The sequence below is a fragment of the Cynocephalus volans genome, chromosome 5 (assembly GCF_027409185.1).
Source record: "Cynocephalus volans isolate mCynVol1 chromosome 5, mCynVol1.pri, whole genome shotgun sequence".
NCBI lineage: Eukaryota > Metazoa > Chordata > Mammalia > Dermoptera > Cynocephalidae > Cynocephalus > Cynocephalus volans.
In genome coordinates, this window is record NC_084464.1 from 88,307,818 (window position 1) to 88,328,844 (window position 21,027).

Consider the following 21,027-nt stretch of genomic DNA (forward strand, 5'->3'; position numbering starts at 1 on the left):
GTCTCTAGCTAGATTCACTTTTTTGCATGTGGGTGTTCAGTTGTTCCCGCACTATTTGTTGAAAAGACTACCTCTGCTTCTTTGTTATAGATCAGTTGATTATATTAATGTGCGCCTACTTCTGGGCTCTCTATTCTGTTCCATTGATCTATTTGTCTATTCTTTTGGCAATACCACACTGTCTTGATTCCTGTGCATTATACCAGGTTTTGAAGTTGGGAAGTGTCAGTCCTTTTTTGTTCTTCTCCATCAATATCCTGTTGGCCATTCTGGGTCTTTTGCCTCTTCACATAAACTTTAAAGTCAGTCTGTCTATATCCACAAAATAACTTTCTGGGATTTTGAATGGTATTGCATTGAATCTATAGATCAAATTGGGAAGAACTGAGATATTGACAATATTGAGTCTTCCCATCCGTTAACATAAAATATCTCTCCAAATATTTAGTTCTTTGATTTCTTTCATCAGAATTTTAAAGTTTTTCTCATATAGATCTTGTAAATATTTTGTTAGGTTTATACCAAAGTATTTCAATTTTATGGGTGCCGATGTAAGTGGTATTGTGTTTTTAATTTCAAATTCCACCTTTTCATCATTGGTACATCAGAAAGTGATTGACTTTTGTACATTAACCATTATCTTACAACTTTTCTATAATTGCTTATTAGTTCCAGGAGGAGGTTTTTTTTTTTTTAGTCCATTCTTTCAGATTTTCTACATAGGCAATCATGTCATTGCAAACAAAGGTAGTTTTATTTCTTCATTCTCAATCTGCACATCTTTTTATTTCCTTTTCTTGCCTTATTAGGTAATTAGCTAGGACTTCCATAACTATGTTGAAAAGCGGTGGTGAGAGGGAACATCTTTGCCTCATTCCTGATGTTAGTGGGAAAGCTTCTCACCAGTAAGTAGAATGTTACCTATAAGGTTTTTTTTTTTAATTTATAAGAAAACAGATTTATTGCTTACAGTTTCAGAGGCTGGGAAGTCTAAAGTCCAGGGAACACATCTGGTGAGGTCTTCTTTGGTGGTGGCTTTAAAGCAATGTAGGGGTCTCACATGGCAGAAAATGACAGAGCAGAGACAGAGCAGCTACAGGTTTTTTTGTAGATATTCTTTATCAAGTTGGGGAATTTCCCTTCTATTCCTAGTTTACTGAGAATATTTTTTAGTATGAACGGTTGGTGAATTTTGTCAAATGCTTTTTTCCAATGTGTTGATATGATCACATGATTTTTCTCTTTTAGCTTGTTTATGTGGTGAGTATATTAATTGATTTTTGAATGCTGAACCAGCCTTACATACTTGGGTAAATCCTACTTCGTCATAGCATGTAATTATTTTTATACATTGTGGGATTTATTTATTTATTTATTTATTTTTGTCTTTTTCGTGACCGTCACTCAGCCAGTGAGTGCACCAGCCATTCCTATATAGGATCCGAACCCGCGCGGGAGCGTCGCCGTGCTCCCAGCACCGCACTCTCCCGAGTGCGCCACGTGCTCGGCCCTACATTGTGGGATTTAATTTGCTAATATTTTGTTGAGAATTTTTAATCTATGTTCATGAGAGATATTGGTCTGTAGTTTCCTTTTCCTGTAATGTCTTTGTCTGGCTTTGGTATTAAGGTAATGCTGGCCTCATAGGATGAATTAGAAAGCATTACCTCTACTTCTATCTTCTGTAAGAGATTGTAGAGAGTTGGTATAATTTCTCATGTAATGTTTGGTAGAATTCACCAGTGAACCCATTTGGGCCTGGTGCTTTCTGCTTTGGAAGTTTATTAACTATTGATTAAATTTCTTTAATAAATTCAGGCTTATTCAGGTTGTCTATTTCTTTTTGTGTGAGTTCTGGCTGATTGTGTCTTTCAGAAATCGGTCCATTTCATCTAGGTTTTCAGATTTGTAGGCACAGAGTTGTTCATAATATCCTTTTATTATCCTTTTAATGTCTATGGTATGTACAGTAATTTCTCCTCTTTTTTTTTTTTTTGATATTAGTAATTTGTGTCCTGTCTCTTTTTTTTTTCTTAGTTAGCTTTGCTACAGACTTACTGATTTTATTGATTTTTTCCAAAGGACCAGATTTAGTTTTCACCAATTTTCTGAGTTCCTCTTTTCAATTTTATTGGTCTCTACTCTAATTCTTATTATTTCTTTTCTTCTGCTCATTTTGGATAATTTTCTCTTCTTTTCCTAGTTTCCCACGGTGGAAGCTTAGGTGATTGATTTTAGATCTTTCTTATTTTTTAGTATATGCATTCAATGCTGTGAATTTCCCTCTAAGCACCGTTTTCACTGCATCCCACAAATGTTGATACATTGTGTTTTCATTTTCATTTAGTTCAAATACTTTTACATTTCTCTTGAGGTTTCTTCTTTGACCCATGTTTTATTTAGAAGTGTGTTGTTTAATCTCCACCTATTTTGGGATTTTCCAGTTATTTTTCTGTTACTGATTTTTAGTTTAAGGAAAATGGAATTGTGATCTGAGAGCAGATGTTGTATGATTCCTATTCTCCTAATTCTTTAAGATGTGTTTTATGACTCAAATTGTGGTCTATCTTGGTGAATGTTCTATGAAAGCTTGAGAAGAATGTGTAGTCTGCTGTTATAATATGGTCTATAGATGTCAATTATATTCAGCTGATTGGTGGTAGAGTTGAGTTCAGCTATGTTCTTTTTTTTTTTTTCTTTTTTTTAAATTTTGTTTTGTCGATATACATTGTGGCTGATTATTGCTCCCCATCACCAAAACCTCCCTCCCTTCTCCCTCCCCCCTCCCCCCCAACAATGTCCTTTCTGTTTGCTTGTCGTATCGACTTCAAGTAATTGTGGTTGTTATATCTTCTTCCCCCCCCCCGGTTTGTGTGTGTGTGTGTGTGTGTGTGTGTGTGTGTGTGTGTGTGAATTTATATATTAATTTTTAGCTCCCACCAATAAGTGAGAACATGTGGTATTTCTCTTTCTGTGCCTGACTTGTTTCACTTAATATAATTCTCTCAAGGTCCATCCATGTTGTTGCAAATGGCAGTATTTCATTCGTTTTTATATCAGCTATGTTCTTACTGATTTTCTGTCTGCTAGATCGATTTTCCTTCCTTCCTTCCTTCCTTCCTTCCTTTATTGAAACATAATCAATTGCACATATCTGTGGGGTACCATGTTGAATATCAATACCCATGTGCAATATGTGATGCTCAAATCAGGATAATTAGTATATTCAACATTACATGATGTAATCATTTTGGGGGGCCCTTTACCAATTTCTCACTAAAGCCTCCTCCCCTTCTCCCTTTCCCACTTCTGGTAACCTCAGTTCCGTTTTCTCCATTTGAAAGTTCAATGTGTTATTGTGATCTTTGTATATTTCTTTCTTTCTTTTTTCACTCTGTTTGTTTTTTTAGCTCTCACTTATCAGTGAGGACATGTGGAATTTCTCTTTCTGTGCTTAGCTTATTTCCCTTGACATAATTTTCTCTAAGTTCATCCATGTTGCTGTGACTGGCAGAATTTCATTCTATTTTATGGCAGAGGAGTATTTCATTGAGTATATATACCATATTTTACTTATCCAGTTGTCCATTGATGGACAAGTAGGTTAGTTCCAACTCTTGGCTATTGTAACTACAGCTGCAATAAACATGGTAGTGTGGGTATCTCTTTGACATGATGATTCCCATTCCTTGTTATACACCTAGCAGTGGGATTGCTGGATTGTATGGCAGTTCTATCTGTAGTTGTCTGAGGAAACTCCATACTGTTTTCTATAACAGCTACACTAATTTACAGTTCCATCAACAGTGTAGAAGTGTTCCCCTTTCTCTGCATCCTTGCCAGCATTTGTTGTTCTCTGTCTTTTTGATAAGGGTAAGTCTAACTGGAGTGAGATGATATCTCAATGTGGTTTTGATTTGCATTTCCCTGATGCTGAGTGATGTGGAGCATTTTTTTACATATCTGTTGGCCATTTGTATATATCTTTCTTTGAGAAATGCCTATTCAGCTCCTTTGCCCATTTTTTAATTGGGTTACTTTTTTTTTTTTACTGTTAAGTTGTTTCCATTCCTTGTATATTCTGGATATTGATTCCTTGTAGGATGTATAGTTGCAAATATTTTCTCCCATTCTGCATGTTGTCTTTTCACTCTGCTAACAGTTCTTTCTGCTGTGCAGAAGCTTTTTAGTTTGATATAATCCCATTTATATTTTCTTTTGTTGCCTGTGCTTTTGGAGTCTGACTCAAAAAGTCTTTACCCACTCCTACTTCCTGAAATGTTTCCCCTATGTTTTCTTTTAGTAGTTTTATAGTTTTGGGTTTTACATATAAGTCTTTAATCCATTTTGAGTTGGTTTTGGTATATGGCAAGAAGTATGGTCTAGTTTCATTCTTCTATATATGAATGTACAGTTTTCCTAGCATCATTAATTGAAGAGGCAGTCTTTTTCCCGATGTGTGTTCTTGGTGCTCTTATCAAAGATCAGTTGGCTGTAAATATATGGGTTGATTTCTGGGTTCTCTATTCTGTTTCATTGGTCTGAATGCTGTTTTTAATGCCAGTACCATGTTGTTTTGGTTACTATAGCTTTGTAGTATAATTTGAAGTCAGATAGTATAATGCCTCTAGCTCTATTTATTTATTCATTTTTGCTCAGGATTGCTTTGGCTATTTGCGGTCTTTTGTTGTTCCATATTACTGTTAGGATTGTTTTTTCTATTTCTGTGAAGAATGGTATTTTGATGGGAATTGAATTGAATCTGTAGATCACTTTGGGAACTATGGACATTTTCACAATGTTTATTCTTCCCATCCAAGAACATGGAATGTCTTTCTATCTTTTTGTGTCCATTTTAATTTCTTTCAGCAGTGATCTGTAGTTCTTGTTGTACAGCTCTTTCACCTCCTTGCTTAAATTTATACCTAGGAATTTTATTTTTTTGGTGACTATTGTAAATGGGCTTGCTTTCTTGATTTCTTTTTCTGCATATAGTTGGGTCTAGCTTTTTAATCCAGTCAGTCATTCTGTGTCTTTTGAGAGGGGGATTTTATCCATTTACATTTAGGATTGTTATTGAAAGGCATTGTCTTACTCCTGACATTTAATTGCTTTTCATGTTGTTGATTTAAATATATTTTGCTCCTTTCTTCCCTTTTATTGCTTGTCTTTGGTGTTCGTTGGTTTTTTGAAGAGGTATGGTATAAAAAAGAAAAAGAAAAAAGAGTTTCTTCCTCTTTTTCATTTGCATATAGGCTCTACCAGTAGTGTTTGTTCTTTCTTGTGTATTCATGGTGGTGATTATTGTTTTTGGGGTTCCAGGTACAGGACATCCTTAAGAATTTCTTGTAGAGCTGGTCATGTGGCAGTGATCTCCCACAACTTTTGGCTGCAGCTTTTTGTTTGTCTGGGAAATACACTATTTCCCCTTCATTTCTGAAGTAGAGCTTTTCTGTGCATAATGTTCTTGGCTCTCAGTCTTTTTCCTTTAGTACTTTGAATATATCATCCCATTCTCTTCTGCCTTGTAGGGGTTCTGCTGAGAATTCTGCTTTCAGTCTTATGAAGACTCTCTTATATGTAACAATTTTTTTGCCCTTTTTAGGATTCTCTCTATCTTTGACTTTTGACAGTTTGAATACAATGTGTCTCAAAGAGGACCTTTTTGCATTGAATCTGTTTGTGGATCTTTGATCTTCTTGGGTCTGGAAGTCTGTATCTCTGCCAATGCCTGGGAATGTTTCTGCTATTATTTCATTGAGTAGGTTTTTAGTGACTTTTTCTTTCTCTTCCCACTCTGGAAAATGATTTGGATGCTTGTGTGCTTAAGGTTGTCTGCTAGCTCTCTTATACTTTCTTCATTTTTTAAAATTCTTTTTTTTTGTCTGGTTGGATTTAGAAAAGACTATCTTTGAGATAAGAAATTCTTTCTTTCGGCCACTGCATGACAGAGCAGGTAGGCCTCACTGCCGCTGGACTCCACCTCCAGCCTGGCTGAGTGCGTGCTGATCAGAGAGGCACACCACTGGAAAAGCCCGAGATCTGTGGAGACGACATGCCCCATGGTGCCAGCGCATTACCAAGCAGGTAGGCCTCACTGCCACTGGACTCCATCCCCAGCCTGGCCAAGTGCCCACTGACCAGAGAGGCAACCTGCTAGAGAGGCCTGAGATCCGCAGAGACCACACACCCTGCAGTGCCAGCACACGAATGAGCAGGTAGGCCTCGCTGCCACCAGACTGCATCCCCAGCCTAGCCAAGTGTGTGCCAACCAGACAGGCACCTCCCTGGAGAGGCCCAAGACCCAAGGTGACCATGCACCCGAGGTGCCAGTGGGCAATTGAGCAAACAATGGGGCAGCCATGCCAAATTGGCAGCCCCAGCAGCATCCTACCCAAACAATAGTGTCAAACCAGTGAACCGTGAAATCCCTTGCCACAATGACTAAACATCAAAGGAAAGATACCAGAAATATGAAAAATCAAGAAACTACACCATCAAAGGGTTATAACTCTCAAGCTCCAGATCCTATAGAACAAGAAGCCCTTGAAATGTCTGACAAGGAATTTTGAGTAACAATTCAAGGAAACTAAATGAGATACAAGAAAACTCAGCAGGACAACACGATGAAATGAGGAAAAGTATACAGGACTTGAAAGAAGAAATGTACAAGGAAATCAATGCCCTGAAAAAGAATGTAGCAGAGCTTGCAGAGCTGAAGAATTCATTCAATGAAATAAAAACACAACAGAGAGTTTAACCAGTAGGCTTGCACAAGCAGAAGAGAGAACATCTGACCTTGAAGATGGGCTGTTTGAAATAACACAGGGAGAGAAAAATAAAAATAAAAAATAAAAAAGAATTAAAAACATGAAGAAAATCTAAGAGAGATATCAGACAACCTTAAGCACTCAAATATCCAAGTCATGGGTATTCCAGAAGGGGAGGAGAAAGGAGGTTTCATTGAAAACATATTCAACAAAATAGTGGCAGAAAACTTCCCAGGTATAGGAAAAGACACAGATCTTCAGATTCAGGAAGCTCTAAGATTCCCAACTGTATTCAATCCATGTCTTCTCTAAGACATGTTATAGTCAAATTGGCAAAACTCAAAGACAAAGAGAGAATTTTAAAAGCTGCAAGAGAGAAATGTCAAATCACCAATAAGGGAGCCCCAATCAGGCTAACATCAGACTTTTCATCACAAACCCTAAAAGCCAGAAAGGAATGGGATGATATATTAAAAATACTAAAAGACAGAGATTGCCAGCCAAGAATATTCTACCCTGCAAGTCTATCCTTCTGAAATGAAGGGCAAATAGTATATTTCTCAGACAAACAAAAACTGCAGGAGTTCACCACCACATGACCACCCTTACAAGAAATTCTCAAGGGAATACTGGGTTTGGTTCTTGAAAAATAACTAACACTGCCATAAAAACTCAAGAGAAATCAAAACCCACTAGTAAAATAAAAATGCCAACAATGAAGAGGAAAAAAAAAAGTTTATCTACAACCCCAGGAACCAACAAATACAGAAGACAAACAGTAAAGCAGAAAGAAAGGAACAAAAGACACTTAAGATATCCAAACAAAAATCAATAAAATGCTAGGAGTAAATCAAGACTTTTCAATAACAACTCTTAATGTAAAAGGATTAAATTCCCCAATCAAAAGACACAGACTGGCTGACTGGATTAAAAAGAATGACCCAACTATATGCTGCCTTCAAGAGACCCACCTCACCTATCAAGACTCATATAGACTAAGAGTGAAAGGATGGAAAAAGATTTACCATGCAAACAGAAATGAAAAACAAGCTGGAGTAGCTATTCTCATATCTGATAAAAAAGACTTTAAACTAAAAACCATAAAAAGAGATAATGAGGGCCACTACATAATGATAAAATGATTCATCCATCAAGAAGACATAACAATCATAAATCTATATGCCTCCAATGTCAGAGCAGCCAGATTTATAAAGCAAACTCTATTACACCTAAAGAAGGAAATAAACACGAATACCATAATAGCAGGGGACCTGAATACCCCACTATCAGTATTGGACAGATCATCTAGGCAAAGAATCAGCAGGGAAACATAAGATCAAAACAACACTCTAGACCAATTGGACTTGGCTGATATCTACAGAACATTCCATCCAACAACCTCAGAATATTCATTCTTCTCATTAGCACATGGATCATTCTCCAGGACAGATCACGTTAGGTCACAAATCAAGTCTCAACAAATTCAAAAAAATTGGAATTATCCCATGTATTTTTTCAGACCAAAATGGATTAAAATTAGAAATCAATAACAAACGAAATTCTGGAAACTATACAAACACATGGAAATTAAACAGCATTCTACTTAATGACATATCAGTCCAAGAAGAAATCAAACAGGAAATCAAAAAATTTATTGAAACTAATGAAAATAATGATACATCATACCAAAACCTGTGGGATAAAGTAATTTATCACATTAAATGCTTACTTCAGAAGAATGGAAAGATGGCAAGTAAACAACCTAATACTTCACCTTGAAGAACTAGAAAAGCAAGAACAATCCAAACCCAAAGTTAGCAAAAGGAAAGAAATCATTAAAAGCAGAGCAGAACTGAATGAAATTGAAGCCCAAAAAATGATACGAAAAATCAATGAATCAAAAAGTTGTTTTTTGAAAACATAAATAAAGTTGACAAACCATTAGCATGGCTAACTAAAAAAAGAAGAGAGAAGACCCAAATAACAAAAATTAGAAATGAAAAAGGTGATATTACAACTGATCCCTCTGAAATACAGGAATCATTAGAGACTACTATAAACAATTATATGCCAACAAATTTGAAAATCTGGGGGAAATTGATAAATTTCTGGACACACACAAACTACCAAAACTGAGCCAAGAAGATGTAGAAAATCTGTACAGACCAATAACAATAAAAGAGATTGAAGTTGTTATCAGAAGGTTCCCAACAAAGAAAAGCCCAGTACCAGATGGATTCACAGCAGAATTCTACCAAACATTCAAAGAAGAATTGACACCAATTCTCGACAAACTATCCAAAAGATTGTAACAGAGGCAATTCTTCCAAACTCATTCTATGAAGCAAACATTACCCTGATACCAAAACCAGGAAAAGATATAACTAAAAAAGAAAACTACAGGCCAATATCCTTGATGAATATAGACACAAAAATCCTCAATAAAATACTAGCTAACAGAATACAGCAACACATATGCAAAATTATATACCATGATTAAGTGGGATTCATCCCAGGGATGCAAGGTTGGTTCAACATACGCAAATCAATAAATGTGACACACCATATTAATAAAATCAAACACAAGGACCATATGATCATCTCTATAGATGCTGAAAAAGCATTTGATAAAATTCAGCACTCATTCATGACAAAGACCCTCTATAAGTTAGGTATAGAAGGAAAGTATCTCAACATAATCAAAGCCATATATGATAAACCCACTGCCAATATCATCCTGAATGGGGAAAAGCTGAAAGCTTTTCCTTTAAGAACAGGAACTAGACAAGGATGCCCACTCTCACCACTCCTATTCAACATAGTGTTGGAAGTACTAGCCAGAGCAATCAGAGAAGAGAAGGAAATAAAGGGCATCCAGATTGGAAAAGATGAAGTCAAACTGTCCCTGTTTACAGATGACATGATCCTATATATCGAACAGCCCAAAGCCTCTACAAAAAAACTCTTGGAGTTGATAAATGATTTCATCAAAGTTGCAGGATATAAAATGAACACACAAAAATCATAGCATTTCTATTCTCCAATAGTGAACATGCAGAAAGAGAAATCAAGAAAGCTTGCCCATTTACAATAGCCACCAAAAAAAATTAAATACTTAGGAATAAAGCTGACCAAGGATGTGAAAAATCTCTACGAAGAGAACTACAAACCACTGGTGAGAAAAATTAAAGAGGACACAAGAAGACAGAAAGATATCCCATGCTCTTGGACTGGACGAATCAACATTGTGAAAATGTCCATACTACCCAAAGTGATATACAAATTCAATGCAATCCCCATCAAAATTCCAATGACATTTTTCTCAGAAATGGAAAAAACTATCCAGACATTTATAAGGAATAACAAAAGACCATGCATACCCAAAGCAATTCTGAGCAAAAAATATATATATATAAAACTGGAGGCATAACACTACCTGACTTAATACTACAAAGCTGTAATAAACAAAACAGCATAGTACTGGCATAAAAACAGACACACTGATCAATGGAATAGAAAAGAGAATCCAACCCACACACCTACAGCCATCTGATCTTTGACAAAGGCACCAAGCCCATACACTGGGGAAGAGACTGCCTCTTCAGCAAATGGTGCTGGGATAACTGGATATCCATATGCAGGAGAATGAAACTAGACCCATACCTCTCACCATATACTAAAATCAACTTAAAATGGATTAAAGAATTAAATATACACCCTGAAACAATAAAACTTCTTAAAGAAAACATAGAGGAAACACTTTAGGGAGTAGGACTGGGCACAGACTTCATGAATATGACCCCAAAAGCACGGGCAACCAAAGGAAAAATAAACAAATGGGATTATATCAAACTAAAAAGTTTCTGCACAGCAAAAGAAACAATTAACAGAGTTAAAAGACAACCAACAGAGTGGGAGAAAATATTTGCAAAATATACATCTGACAAAGGATTAATATCCAGAATATCCAAGGAACTGAAACAATTTTACAAAAAAAAACAAGTAACCCAGTAAAAAAATGGGCAAAAGAACTAAATAGGCATTTCTCAAAGGAAGATATACGAATGGCCAACAGACACATCAAAAAATGCTCAACATCACTCATAGTACTGGCATAAAAATGCAAATCAAAACCACACTGAGATACTGTCTCACCCCAGTTAGGATGGCTAAAATCCAAAAGACTGTGAAAGATAAATGCTGGCGAGGTTGCGGAGAAAAAGGAACTCTCATACATTGTTGGTGGGACTGCAAAATGGTGCAGCCTCTATGGAAAATGGTATGGAGGTTCCTCAAACAATTGCAGATAGATCTACCATACGACCCAGCTATCCCACTGCTGGGAATATACCCAGAGGAATGGAAATCATCAAGTCGAAGGTCCATGGTTGGACCTAGAGAGAGTTATATTAAGTGAAACGAGTCAGGCACAGAAAGAGAAATATCACATGTTCTCACTTATTTGTGGGAGCTAAAAATAAATAAATACACAAATTTAAACTGGGGGGGGGTAGGGAAGAAGACACAATAATTACAAGTCCTTGAAGTTGATATGACAAGCGAACAGATATGAGGTTGTTGGGAGAGATGTTTCGGTAATGGGCCCTAATAATCAACCACATTGTATATTGACAAAATAAAATTAAAACAAAAAAAAAGAAATTCTTTCTTTCCTTGCTCTAGCCTGCTGTTTATGCTCTCAGTTGTAGTTTTTACTTTACTGAATGAGTCTTTCAGTTCCATGTTTGCTACATTCTTTTTTTGTGGTATTTATCTCTTTGTAAATTTTCTCCTTTATGTCCTGGATTGTTTTTCTCATTTCACTGTGTTGTCTGAGTCTTCTTGTATTTCACTGAGTTTCTTTAAGATTGTTAACCGGAATTCGTTCTCAGACATTTCAAGGGTTTCCTGTCGTTTGGGTCTGGTATTTGAGAATTATAGTATTCCTTTGGTCGTGTCATATTTTCTTTTTTTTGGATTTCTAATATCCCTATGTTGATTTCTAGTTATTTGGTGGAGAGGTTTGCTTTGTCTATTACTCCACAGTGGCTTTTGAAGAGAGAGACTCCCTCCCGTAGATTTGTTATATTCTGCCTGTTGGGTAGGGTGTTTTAGTTTGGTTCCAGGTAGACTCAGTAGTTTCAGTAGTTCTGAGTAGACTCAGTAGTTCTGGGGGGTGCCAGCAACTATGTCCATGGCTAGAGCTGCAAGTGCAGCTCGGTCTTTGGTGGCAGGTGGGGAAGTGTGGGTGACTGGGGCTTCATAGGTGGCTGGACAGCTGGGCCCCACACATGTAGGTGAGGCCATGTGGGTGTCTGGGTGTCTGGATACCTGGTGCTATGCAGGTGGCCAGTGCGGCTGGGGCCATATGGGCATCTAGATGGCTGGGCCCTCATGCGTGGGTAGGGCTGTGTGTGCTGCTGGGGAGGCTGGGGCCACATGGGCAGCTAGATGGCTGGGCCCATGCAGGTGGGTGGAGCTGTGCGGGGAGCCATGCAGGTGGGGCTGCATGGATGGCCAGGCCCAGGCAGGTGAGTGGGGCCACACTGGCAGCTGGGGGGTTGGAGCCATGTGGGCCACACAGACTGCACAGTGGGGTGCACTGTGCAGAATGAACTCCTGTGTGGGGAAAAAGGCCACAGCTCTTGAACTAGACAATGGCACAGGTGACTGCTGCTGTGGTGGGGGTGGGCTGGGGCAGGAGCAAGAGGAGAGTTACCCTTGAGAAGTGCTCACAGCCTAGTGGATTCTTTCTGCTGCAAGGGAGAAGTCCTCCTGGTTTGTCCTGGTGTCAGAAACGTGGCAGTGGCTGAAGCCACATAGCTCTTTCTCCTTTACACCACCCTGCTTGGTTTTCATGCTTCACAGGGTCCTCATTAGGCTCCTGCCACTCTCTCATGCTCTCCCACCAATGTTGTTCCCTGTACTTAGCTGTCCATTCCTTGCTCTGGATCCTTTCTGTGGAAGGATTGTGCACTGGGCACCTCTAGTCTGCCATCTTGCCCCACCCCTGCTATGTAGAAGCATTGTTTTGAGACTTTGCGAAGGCATTCTCAACAAAACAATCCTAATTCCTGCCTACCATCCCTTCTACCATGGTTGTCATTCATTTTACCTATACATAGCATACATAAGCATATATATGATATATACATAAACATACATGATGAATACATTGTTATTATTATTTTGAACAAACTGTTATCTGTTAGCTCAATTAAGAATAAAAAAATGAAAGTTTTATTTTACCTTCACTCATTCTTTCTTTGATGCTCCTCTTTTCTTTATGAAGATCCAAGTTTTTGACCTATATCATTTTCTTTCTAAATAACTTCTTTTCAAATTTTTTGCAATGTAGTGCTACTGGCAACAAATTCAATTTTTGTTTGACTGAGAAAGGTTTTATTTCTCCTTCACTTTTTAAAGGATAATATCACAGGATACAGAATTCTAGGTTAGTGAGTGTTTTTCCTCTGAACACTTCAAACGTCTCATTATACTCTCTTCTTGTTTGTATGATTTTTGAGGAAAAGTCAAATGTAATTTTTGTTTTTGCTCCTCTACATGTAAGGTGTTTTTTTCCTCTGGCTTCTTTCAGGATTTTTTCTTTATCTTTGATTTTTTGTAATTTTAAGATAACATGCCTCATTGTAATGTTTTTGGCATTTATCCCACTTGGTGTTCTCTGAGATTCTAGATCTGTGGTTGTTGTCTGACATTAATTTAGGGAAGTTCTCAGTCACTATTATTTCAAATATTTCTGTTCTTTTCTCTCTTTCTTCTTTTGATATTCTCATTACACGTGTTACACCTTTTGTTGCTGTCTTACAGTCCTCGCATATTCTGGGTTTTTTTGTTTGTTTGTTTGTTTGTTTTTGTGTGTGTGTGTTCTCTTTGCTTTTCAGTTTTGGAGTTTTCTATTGATATATTCACAAGCTTAGAGATTCTTTCCTCAGCAATATCCAGTTTACTAGTAAGTCCATCAAAGGCATTCTTCATTTCTGTTACAGTGCTTTTGATCTCTAGCACTTCTTTTTGTTTCTTTTTTAGGATTTCCCTCTCGCTTCTTATGTTGCCCGTCTGTTCTTGCATGCTGCATACTTTATCCATTAGATCCCATAGCATATTAATCATAGTTGCTTTAAATTCCCAGCCTGATAACTCCAACATCCCTGCCATGTCTGGTTCTGATTCTTGCTCTGTCTCTTCAAATTGTTTTTTGCCTTTTAGTATGACTTGTCATTTTTTCTTGATAGTTGGACAGGGTGTACAAAGTAAAAGGTACTGCTGTAAAAAGGCCATTAATATGTAATGGTAAGCTGTGGGAGAAGGGATAGTCCTATGATTAGTCTGAGTCTTTTAGTCTATGCTCTGCACGTGAACTTCACAAGAGCATCTCAGTTTTCTTCCCCCATCTTAGATGGGACAGGATGGATAGAGTGGGCTGGAGTTGGGTTTTTCCCCTTCATCGTGTGGAAAACCAGAGCTGGTTGGAGTTGGGTATTTCCCAGCTCCATACGTCAGTTAGGCTCTGATAAAATCCCAGCAGGTTAGGCTCTGGTTAAATAGTTTCTCCTGAGGCTAGACCTTCTTGAGAACACAGTGCTCTGGCATATTTCAAAATGGTTTCCTTTCCTCTCCCTCTGCCATAAGCACAAGGGGGTTTTTCTCTGATATTTACTAGGAGAACCTGGTCAAGATCTTTGAGGTAAAAAAGAGTGTGGGCACTCCCTATTACTGCATACTCTTGATGTTTTTAACTCTCAGATGTTTTTAACTCTCACTGAGCCTCCAGCACTTTGTCAATTACAGCTCAGGTTTTCCTACCTCAGCACTGGTTCCCATGGCCGTTCCCACTTGTGAGTCTCTGGTCGGGTCAATGGTGACTCCCTATTTTCGCCTACTACTCCAATCTTGGGAGCAGTGCATTGCCCTGTGTCCTCACCTCTCTTGTGGATCCAAGAAGGGTTTTTGATTTTTCAGTCTGTTCAGCTTTTTACTTGTTTTTAGGACAGAGTGGTGACTTCTAAACTTCTTACATGTGGAAGCAGATGTTGGTTTCATCCACTCAGACTTTTCAGGGACACTGATTCTAAGATGATGCTACTCCCTGAGGATCCAAAATGTCACTATATGTTCTACTGATGTGAACTGAGGCTTTATAAATTATAAAAGACTATATTAAATTACAAAATAAAATTAGATCCAGTGGATGCACAAAACTATCTATGGTTACTTCCTCGGTTTCCTGAATACATAGTTTGAATAGACATACTTTGAAACTAGCATAATCCCCACACTGGTTTCCTGATCTCTGCAAGGATACAGGGGTAGCAATTCCATCACATGCCCATTTAACTTGTATATTTGGTTTGTGCAAAAGATGCATGGATTTTAGAGGTTAACAGTAGGTTACTGTAAACTTAATCAGTTGATGATTCCTACTTGCAGAGATCCAGATGTGTCATCTTTTACCAGAGGAAAATCAACACAACTCCCAGCACCTGATGGGCAGCTATTTAATGAGAAAACCCTTTTATCTTTACCCTAATAAGAAGGGACCATAAGAAGGAGTTTGCAATCATCTGGCAGGGATGCCAGTATACTCTTACTGTTCTTATTTCAGGGATATCAACCTCTCTGACTGTCATAATCCCATAGGATATCACTTTGATGATGTCAGGCTGATTGTACCTAGTGGACAAGAATTGCAGGTATGCTAGATCCCTTGATAAGTCACACACACATCAAAGGGTGGAAGTTAGAATCCATGAGAATTCAAGGACCTGCCACCTCAATGAAGTTTTGAAGGTCCCTAAGTCTGGGCATTTCAGAGAAATCCCCTCCATGAGAAAGACAAATTTTGCACCTTGCGCCCCCTGTAACTAAAATGGAGGCAAAATTTTTCTGAGCTACTTTGGTTTTGGAAGCAACATATAGAACATGTGTGTGTACTGCTCTAAGCAGGGCATCTGTATGGTGTCAGATATGAGTGGGGCCCAGATCAGTGGAAGACTCTGCAAATGCTCCAAACTGAAGCTACATGAGTCTTTGTTCCAGCAGATCCAAAGGCACTCAAAGTGTGTGCAGCAGACCTAAATGCTGCAGAGTGCCTCTAGCACGTTCCAGTACAGGCCTCTGGTGCTTTGGAATAGAGCCATGTCTTCTTAAATTATTAACTAATCTCCTTTGGAAAATTACTCTTGGCAGACTTCTAGAGATTGAGATCATCACCACAGAGCACCAAACGTTCATCAGACCTAAAGTGGGTGTTATCTAATGTACCAAACCATAAAGTTGGACAAGTGAAAGAACACTCCATTATCAAATGGAAGTGGTATATAAGAGATCAGCCTCAAGCAGGTTGTAAATAATCAGGTAGGCTGCATGAACAGAAGGTTTACACTGCCAGTATACGTGCTCTTCTGCACTGCCATTTCTCCCATTTCTCCTTCATATCACACCTTTGGCCTCTGGGGAGTTCCCTATGACCAGCTGACTGAAGAAGAAAAAATTCAAGTTCGATTTAGAGATGGTTCCTCATGCTCGCACCAGCTGGAAGTGATCTGCTGAATCATATCTCCATAAAAGGGTGGGCTTGACAGTAGAAAGAAATCATCACAGCAGGCCAAACTTTCAGCAGCATATCTGATTTTCTACTTTATGTCACAGGAAATATGACAAGACATATGGAACTACACTAAATTATGAGTAGCAACTAACTGTTGGCCTGGATGATAAAGGACTTGAAAAAACAAAATTGGAGGATTGGTGAAAAAAAGATCTGGGGAAAAGGTAGTGGATGGACCCCTCATAATGGATAAAGAGCGTGAGCCTACTTTTTTACCATGTGAATGCAAACCGAAGGGCACATACCACAAAAAGGCTCTCAATAATGAGGGGGATAAGAGAACTCTATATGAAGTGGCCATGATATCAGAAATAAAGGTAATGAATACGCTGAATAGCACAGGCTTCCCGCCAGCAAGGCTGATATGCCTACCACCGCTGCTGAGTCCTCAGTCAGCAAACACCCAAGATCAGTGCTGAGCTTCCTTCATAGCACCATATTTCAGGCGGACCAGCCATCCACTAAGTAACAGGTTGAGGATTAATTCCTATTACTAGGGAGGATAGTAACAATCTGTAATAGACAGTTATCCTAGACATGGATTTATCATCGCTGCCTATATTACGGTGTCAGCACCACCATCTGGCGACTTACTATCACGGTATCCCACGCAACACTGTCTCTGCCAAGCAAGACACTCATTTTACTGAACACGGAGTGAGATAACAGACTCATCCCACAGAATTTACCAGTCTTACCATGTATCCCATCAGCCCAGACATTTTCAGTAGTTCTACCTACCGAGTAAGTTAATAACTCCATCATTGTAGCAAGCAAAAAGTTTGATAAGATCTTTGAAAAGAAGCATAAATGCAGCATTTATGACACCATTTGTTAGTTCATTTGGATGCACCTAGAAAAAGATGAAAATTTAGAATTAGCTACATATCATCAAATCAGAATTTTTCTCAAATCACCTTAAAATGTCTCAAATAATTACTAAGAAATTTACTCAAATTTTACCAATGTTAGGTTACTCTTTTAGTAATCCTACCAATATCAAAAGATGGGTTGCATATGTTTTTGCTTCAATTTAAGTAAATGAACTTAGTGCTATCAGTTGAAAGACATACACTCATTTTGTCTGACCAATAATCAATAGATCAATCAAATCCAACTTTTGAACACCTGGTCTTTTGTTGCTCTTACTATTTTATATTATATTTCTTCCACTTCTCCTATCTAATGGTCACTGTGAAAAGGTTCAGGCTCCAGGGGCCTGCAATGACTCAGTGAGAAAGAATAGCACGGGGAATACCTTAGCCAGCTACCCCTAAAATATTCTTGAGACTCATAGACATTCACTCAGCCACTAAATGCTCTAATCACCAGCACAAAGGCACATAATTTCTCCTCACTCCTAAATCTATATTCACAACTCCTCAGGTGCTATTCTTTTTTCCTTTTGACTTCTATTTTTAAGACAGAACCCTTATTAAGGGCAAGGAAAGTAAAGAAAAATAAATGAATAAAAAGAAAAAAATTTTAAAGTAGCAATTCCACAAATATCTAGTGATGTCCTTACTGCAAAATCTGTCCAAAAATAATAAGATTGCTGCTTTTACTGAAATTTCACAGGTGTTGTGACTAGGACTCAATTATAGACTAAACCATGTAATTTTAAGAGACTTTAAGTTACCAATATTTGAGAAAAATCTTTGTTTTAAGCAATCACCAAAATACAGGAAAGTTGACAATATGAGTTAAGAATCTTCCTACATGTCAAAATATTTTATTTCCCTGAGTCAGATATTTTTCAATTAAACTTTTTTATTTTGAGAAAACTGTAAATTCACATGCAGTTGTAAGAAGTAATGCAGAGAAATCCCATATACCATTTACCCAGTTTCTCCCAATGGTAACATCTTATAAACTATCATACAATATTGCAACCAGGATATTGACAATGATAAAATCCATTGATCTTATTCAGATTTCCCTAGATTTGCTGTACTCATTTATGTGTATATTTAGTTATATACAATTTTATCACGTGTAGGTTAGCATATTCAAGATACAGGTGTAGTATTAAGAGACAAATCCTGATGATATTGCCAGGAAGGACCAATGTTATCTACGACAAAACAACACTAATTCTTTGGTGGATAGTGTCATGTAAGCAGTCCTCATAAAATAGTTTCTAACACCAGGTCAAGTTTTTAGCTGCCAGAAGGTACTTGCAGATACTTTATCCTGTCAAGTAGAACAGGAGGCCACCATCCTGCTCAGAACACAAAGTTCTAAGAATGCACCACTCATAAAGTAAACACCTGGTAAACTGCTTGGAAAATCTGGGGAACCTAAATCATCTCTACTGAGCTTAACAGCATGAACTAAGTATTCATATCATTCATCTAAATCACAGAAATCTAAAGCTGCTACCTGAGGAAATCTCCAGATTCACCTGTAGCCCACCTTCAAATGAAAGACAATACCCATTGTGTAAAAAACATTATCTGGTGAGATACATACATCAAATTCAAGCAGTGCATCAATTTGTCCCTGCAGTATTGGCATACTCTTTAATAGCTTCTCAGGAGCCATTGTTCTCATTACACCATCAGCCCTGAAATTTTTTAAAAAACAAAAGGATAAAAATTCCTCGTATATGGAAAATTCAAGACGACAATCATTCTTCTAAGCTGTCTCCTCTCCCCATTTCCTCATTAATCTTGTGGGATCATTTTGAAGTATTAGGAGGTTTTAGTTGTCTCCCTTCTCTGTACTACTTCCCCTTATCCTTTCTCATTCCTCAACCATGCAGGCGGGGCTTGCTTTCTATCTGCACTGCCCTCGGGGAGAAAGCGATGCATTCTGGATAAAAGAGGTCAGCTGAATTTCTGAATGGATATTTAAAAATCTGTAACAGAGGTAATAGTGTTGAAAATATAAGTATTCTAAAAAGCCAGATTTTTAAAATTTTATTTATTTATTTATTATTTTATAAAAAGAAAACATGTCTGGAAGTCTACAAAACCTATAGTAATAGGAGTACAGAGTTTATGCTATTAGTAATCAAGTGAAGAAAAATGCATGTTGCTATGCAGAGTTCACCCAAACAGAGATAAGAATTTAACTAGCTGCAGAGGACAAGACTGTAAGTTAGTGCTGAAGGGTATGTCAGAGGGGCACTATGCCCTATACCCACCCCCAGTCCTCTTAGGGAGCCCCTGCATCCAGTTATGGACAAGGAGGAGAAGTATTGCAATAGCTGAGGAAAACACCCAGGTAATGTGGACAGGTTGAGAATGGCAACTTTCAGGGTCTCTCCCACGCCAGTGGTGAGGACAGCATCCCAAAGTCTCCTCATGTGTCCATGTAGGGGTGCAGAAGTTTGTAAGAAGGCTATGGGATTGTGGAGAGGTCACAATGCTGCTGGGAACATCAGCAATGGTTGCCCAGGGCCACATGAGAAGTCAGAGGAAGGCGTGTAAACTAGAATCATTTCTAATGAGAAGAAGATGAAGGAAGAAACCTAACTTAATATAAAGTATTCACCCACAAGAAACTAATTTGTTTTGAAGAGGCACTTTTTACTATATTAAAAAAGTAGCTCAAAGTAAGGTTAGGTCAGCTATTACACAGATAGAGTTATATTTTTGTGTGTGTGTATTCTTGAGACTAAGATACTAAACCTTCTACAATACCATGCCATTTTCCAAGTTAGGAACAGATATAAGATCTGCACAAACTTTTGGCTGAACACTTTTGACTGAATTCAAACATCGGCTTAGAAGGAAACCTCAGTGAGGTTTTCTTAATCAATAGGTAGCATTAATAATTAGTTTGATTATGGTGTGTGTGAGTGTGTGTGTGAGAGTGTGTGTGTGTATGTTCTAGGATAGTATTACCTCTCAAGAACAGATCACCACCACACATACAAATTCAATTCCACCACAATCTAAACACATTTAAATAGCTCTTGTCATCTACAGCCACTGTACTTTTAAGTGAACTTTGTCTTCATTCTCTCCCTCTCAAATTATCTAAAGGTATATATGTGCTTAAGAATTCTGAATTAATTTTACCAAACAAAATGTTATACCATGTTAACTCTGAGCTGCAAACCAGATTTTTCTGAAGATATAAATAAAATAATGCGTACTGATGCCTAAACACTAACTTCTTTAATACTTTTATTGAGTTTCTTTTTTTAGGTGACTGCAAACTGGGCCTTCATGATCAAAATCAGCTGGCATTTAAGCTTAGTTAAAATAAATCAAGTATGCCTCAAGGACTTATTCTCCTCAAACTAATATGAGAAAGAAAAAAACGTACCCTTTTTTCACTCTGGCAAAATCAAATGCCATCTGTCTGTAAGAGAAAGCCTTTTCATTCAAATATCTACTATAGCGCCTTATGAAGGTAGACATATCATAACCTGGAAGAGGGGGAAGTGGAAATAAAACTAATTAATAAAATATCTTTAACTGTGCTTTCCTTAGTATTAATTTTTTTTTAACTCTTAATGGAGGTAGTTTTAGGATGAGGTCAATAAGTATACCATATAGGTCTCATTTAAGATCTTACTTCTAGACAAAAATACTTTTGACACGTGACATTCCATGACTATTCAATTAGTTAGTCTACCATCCTTGTACAATATATGTTTTCTGATTTTTCCTT

The 21,027-nt window shown here is 37.7% G+C and overlaps 1 protein-coding gene across 25 annotated transcripts in view; it reads right to left on the reverse strand.

Annotated features, from left to right (window-relative positions):
* The window catches only part of SNAP91 (synaptosome associated protein 91), a 147,579-nt gene that overhangs the window by 66,452 nt on the left and 60,100 nt on the right, over positions 1-21,027 (reverse strand). For all 25 annotated transcript variants that reach the window (XM_063097864.1, XM_063097862.1, XM_063097860.1 and 22 more), the window contains exons 4-6: positions 20,680-20,782; positions 18,874-18,967; positions 17,143-17,254 (exon numbers count right to left, since the gene is read on the reverse strand). In XM_063097864.1, coding sequence (XP_062953934.1) covers positions 17,143-17,254; positions 18,874-18,967; positions 20,680-20,782 — 309 coding nt within the window. The remainder of the gene's footprint in view (positions 1-17,142; positions 17,255-18,873; positions 18,968-20,679; positions 20,783-21,027) is intronic.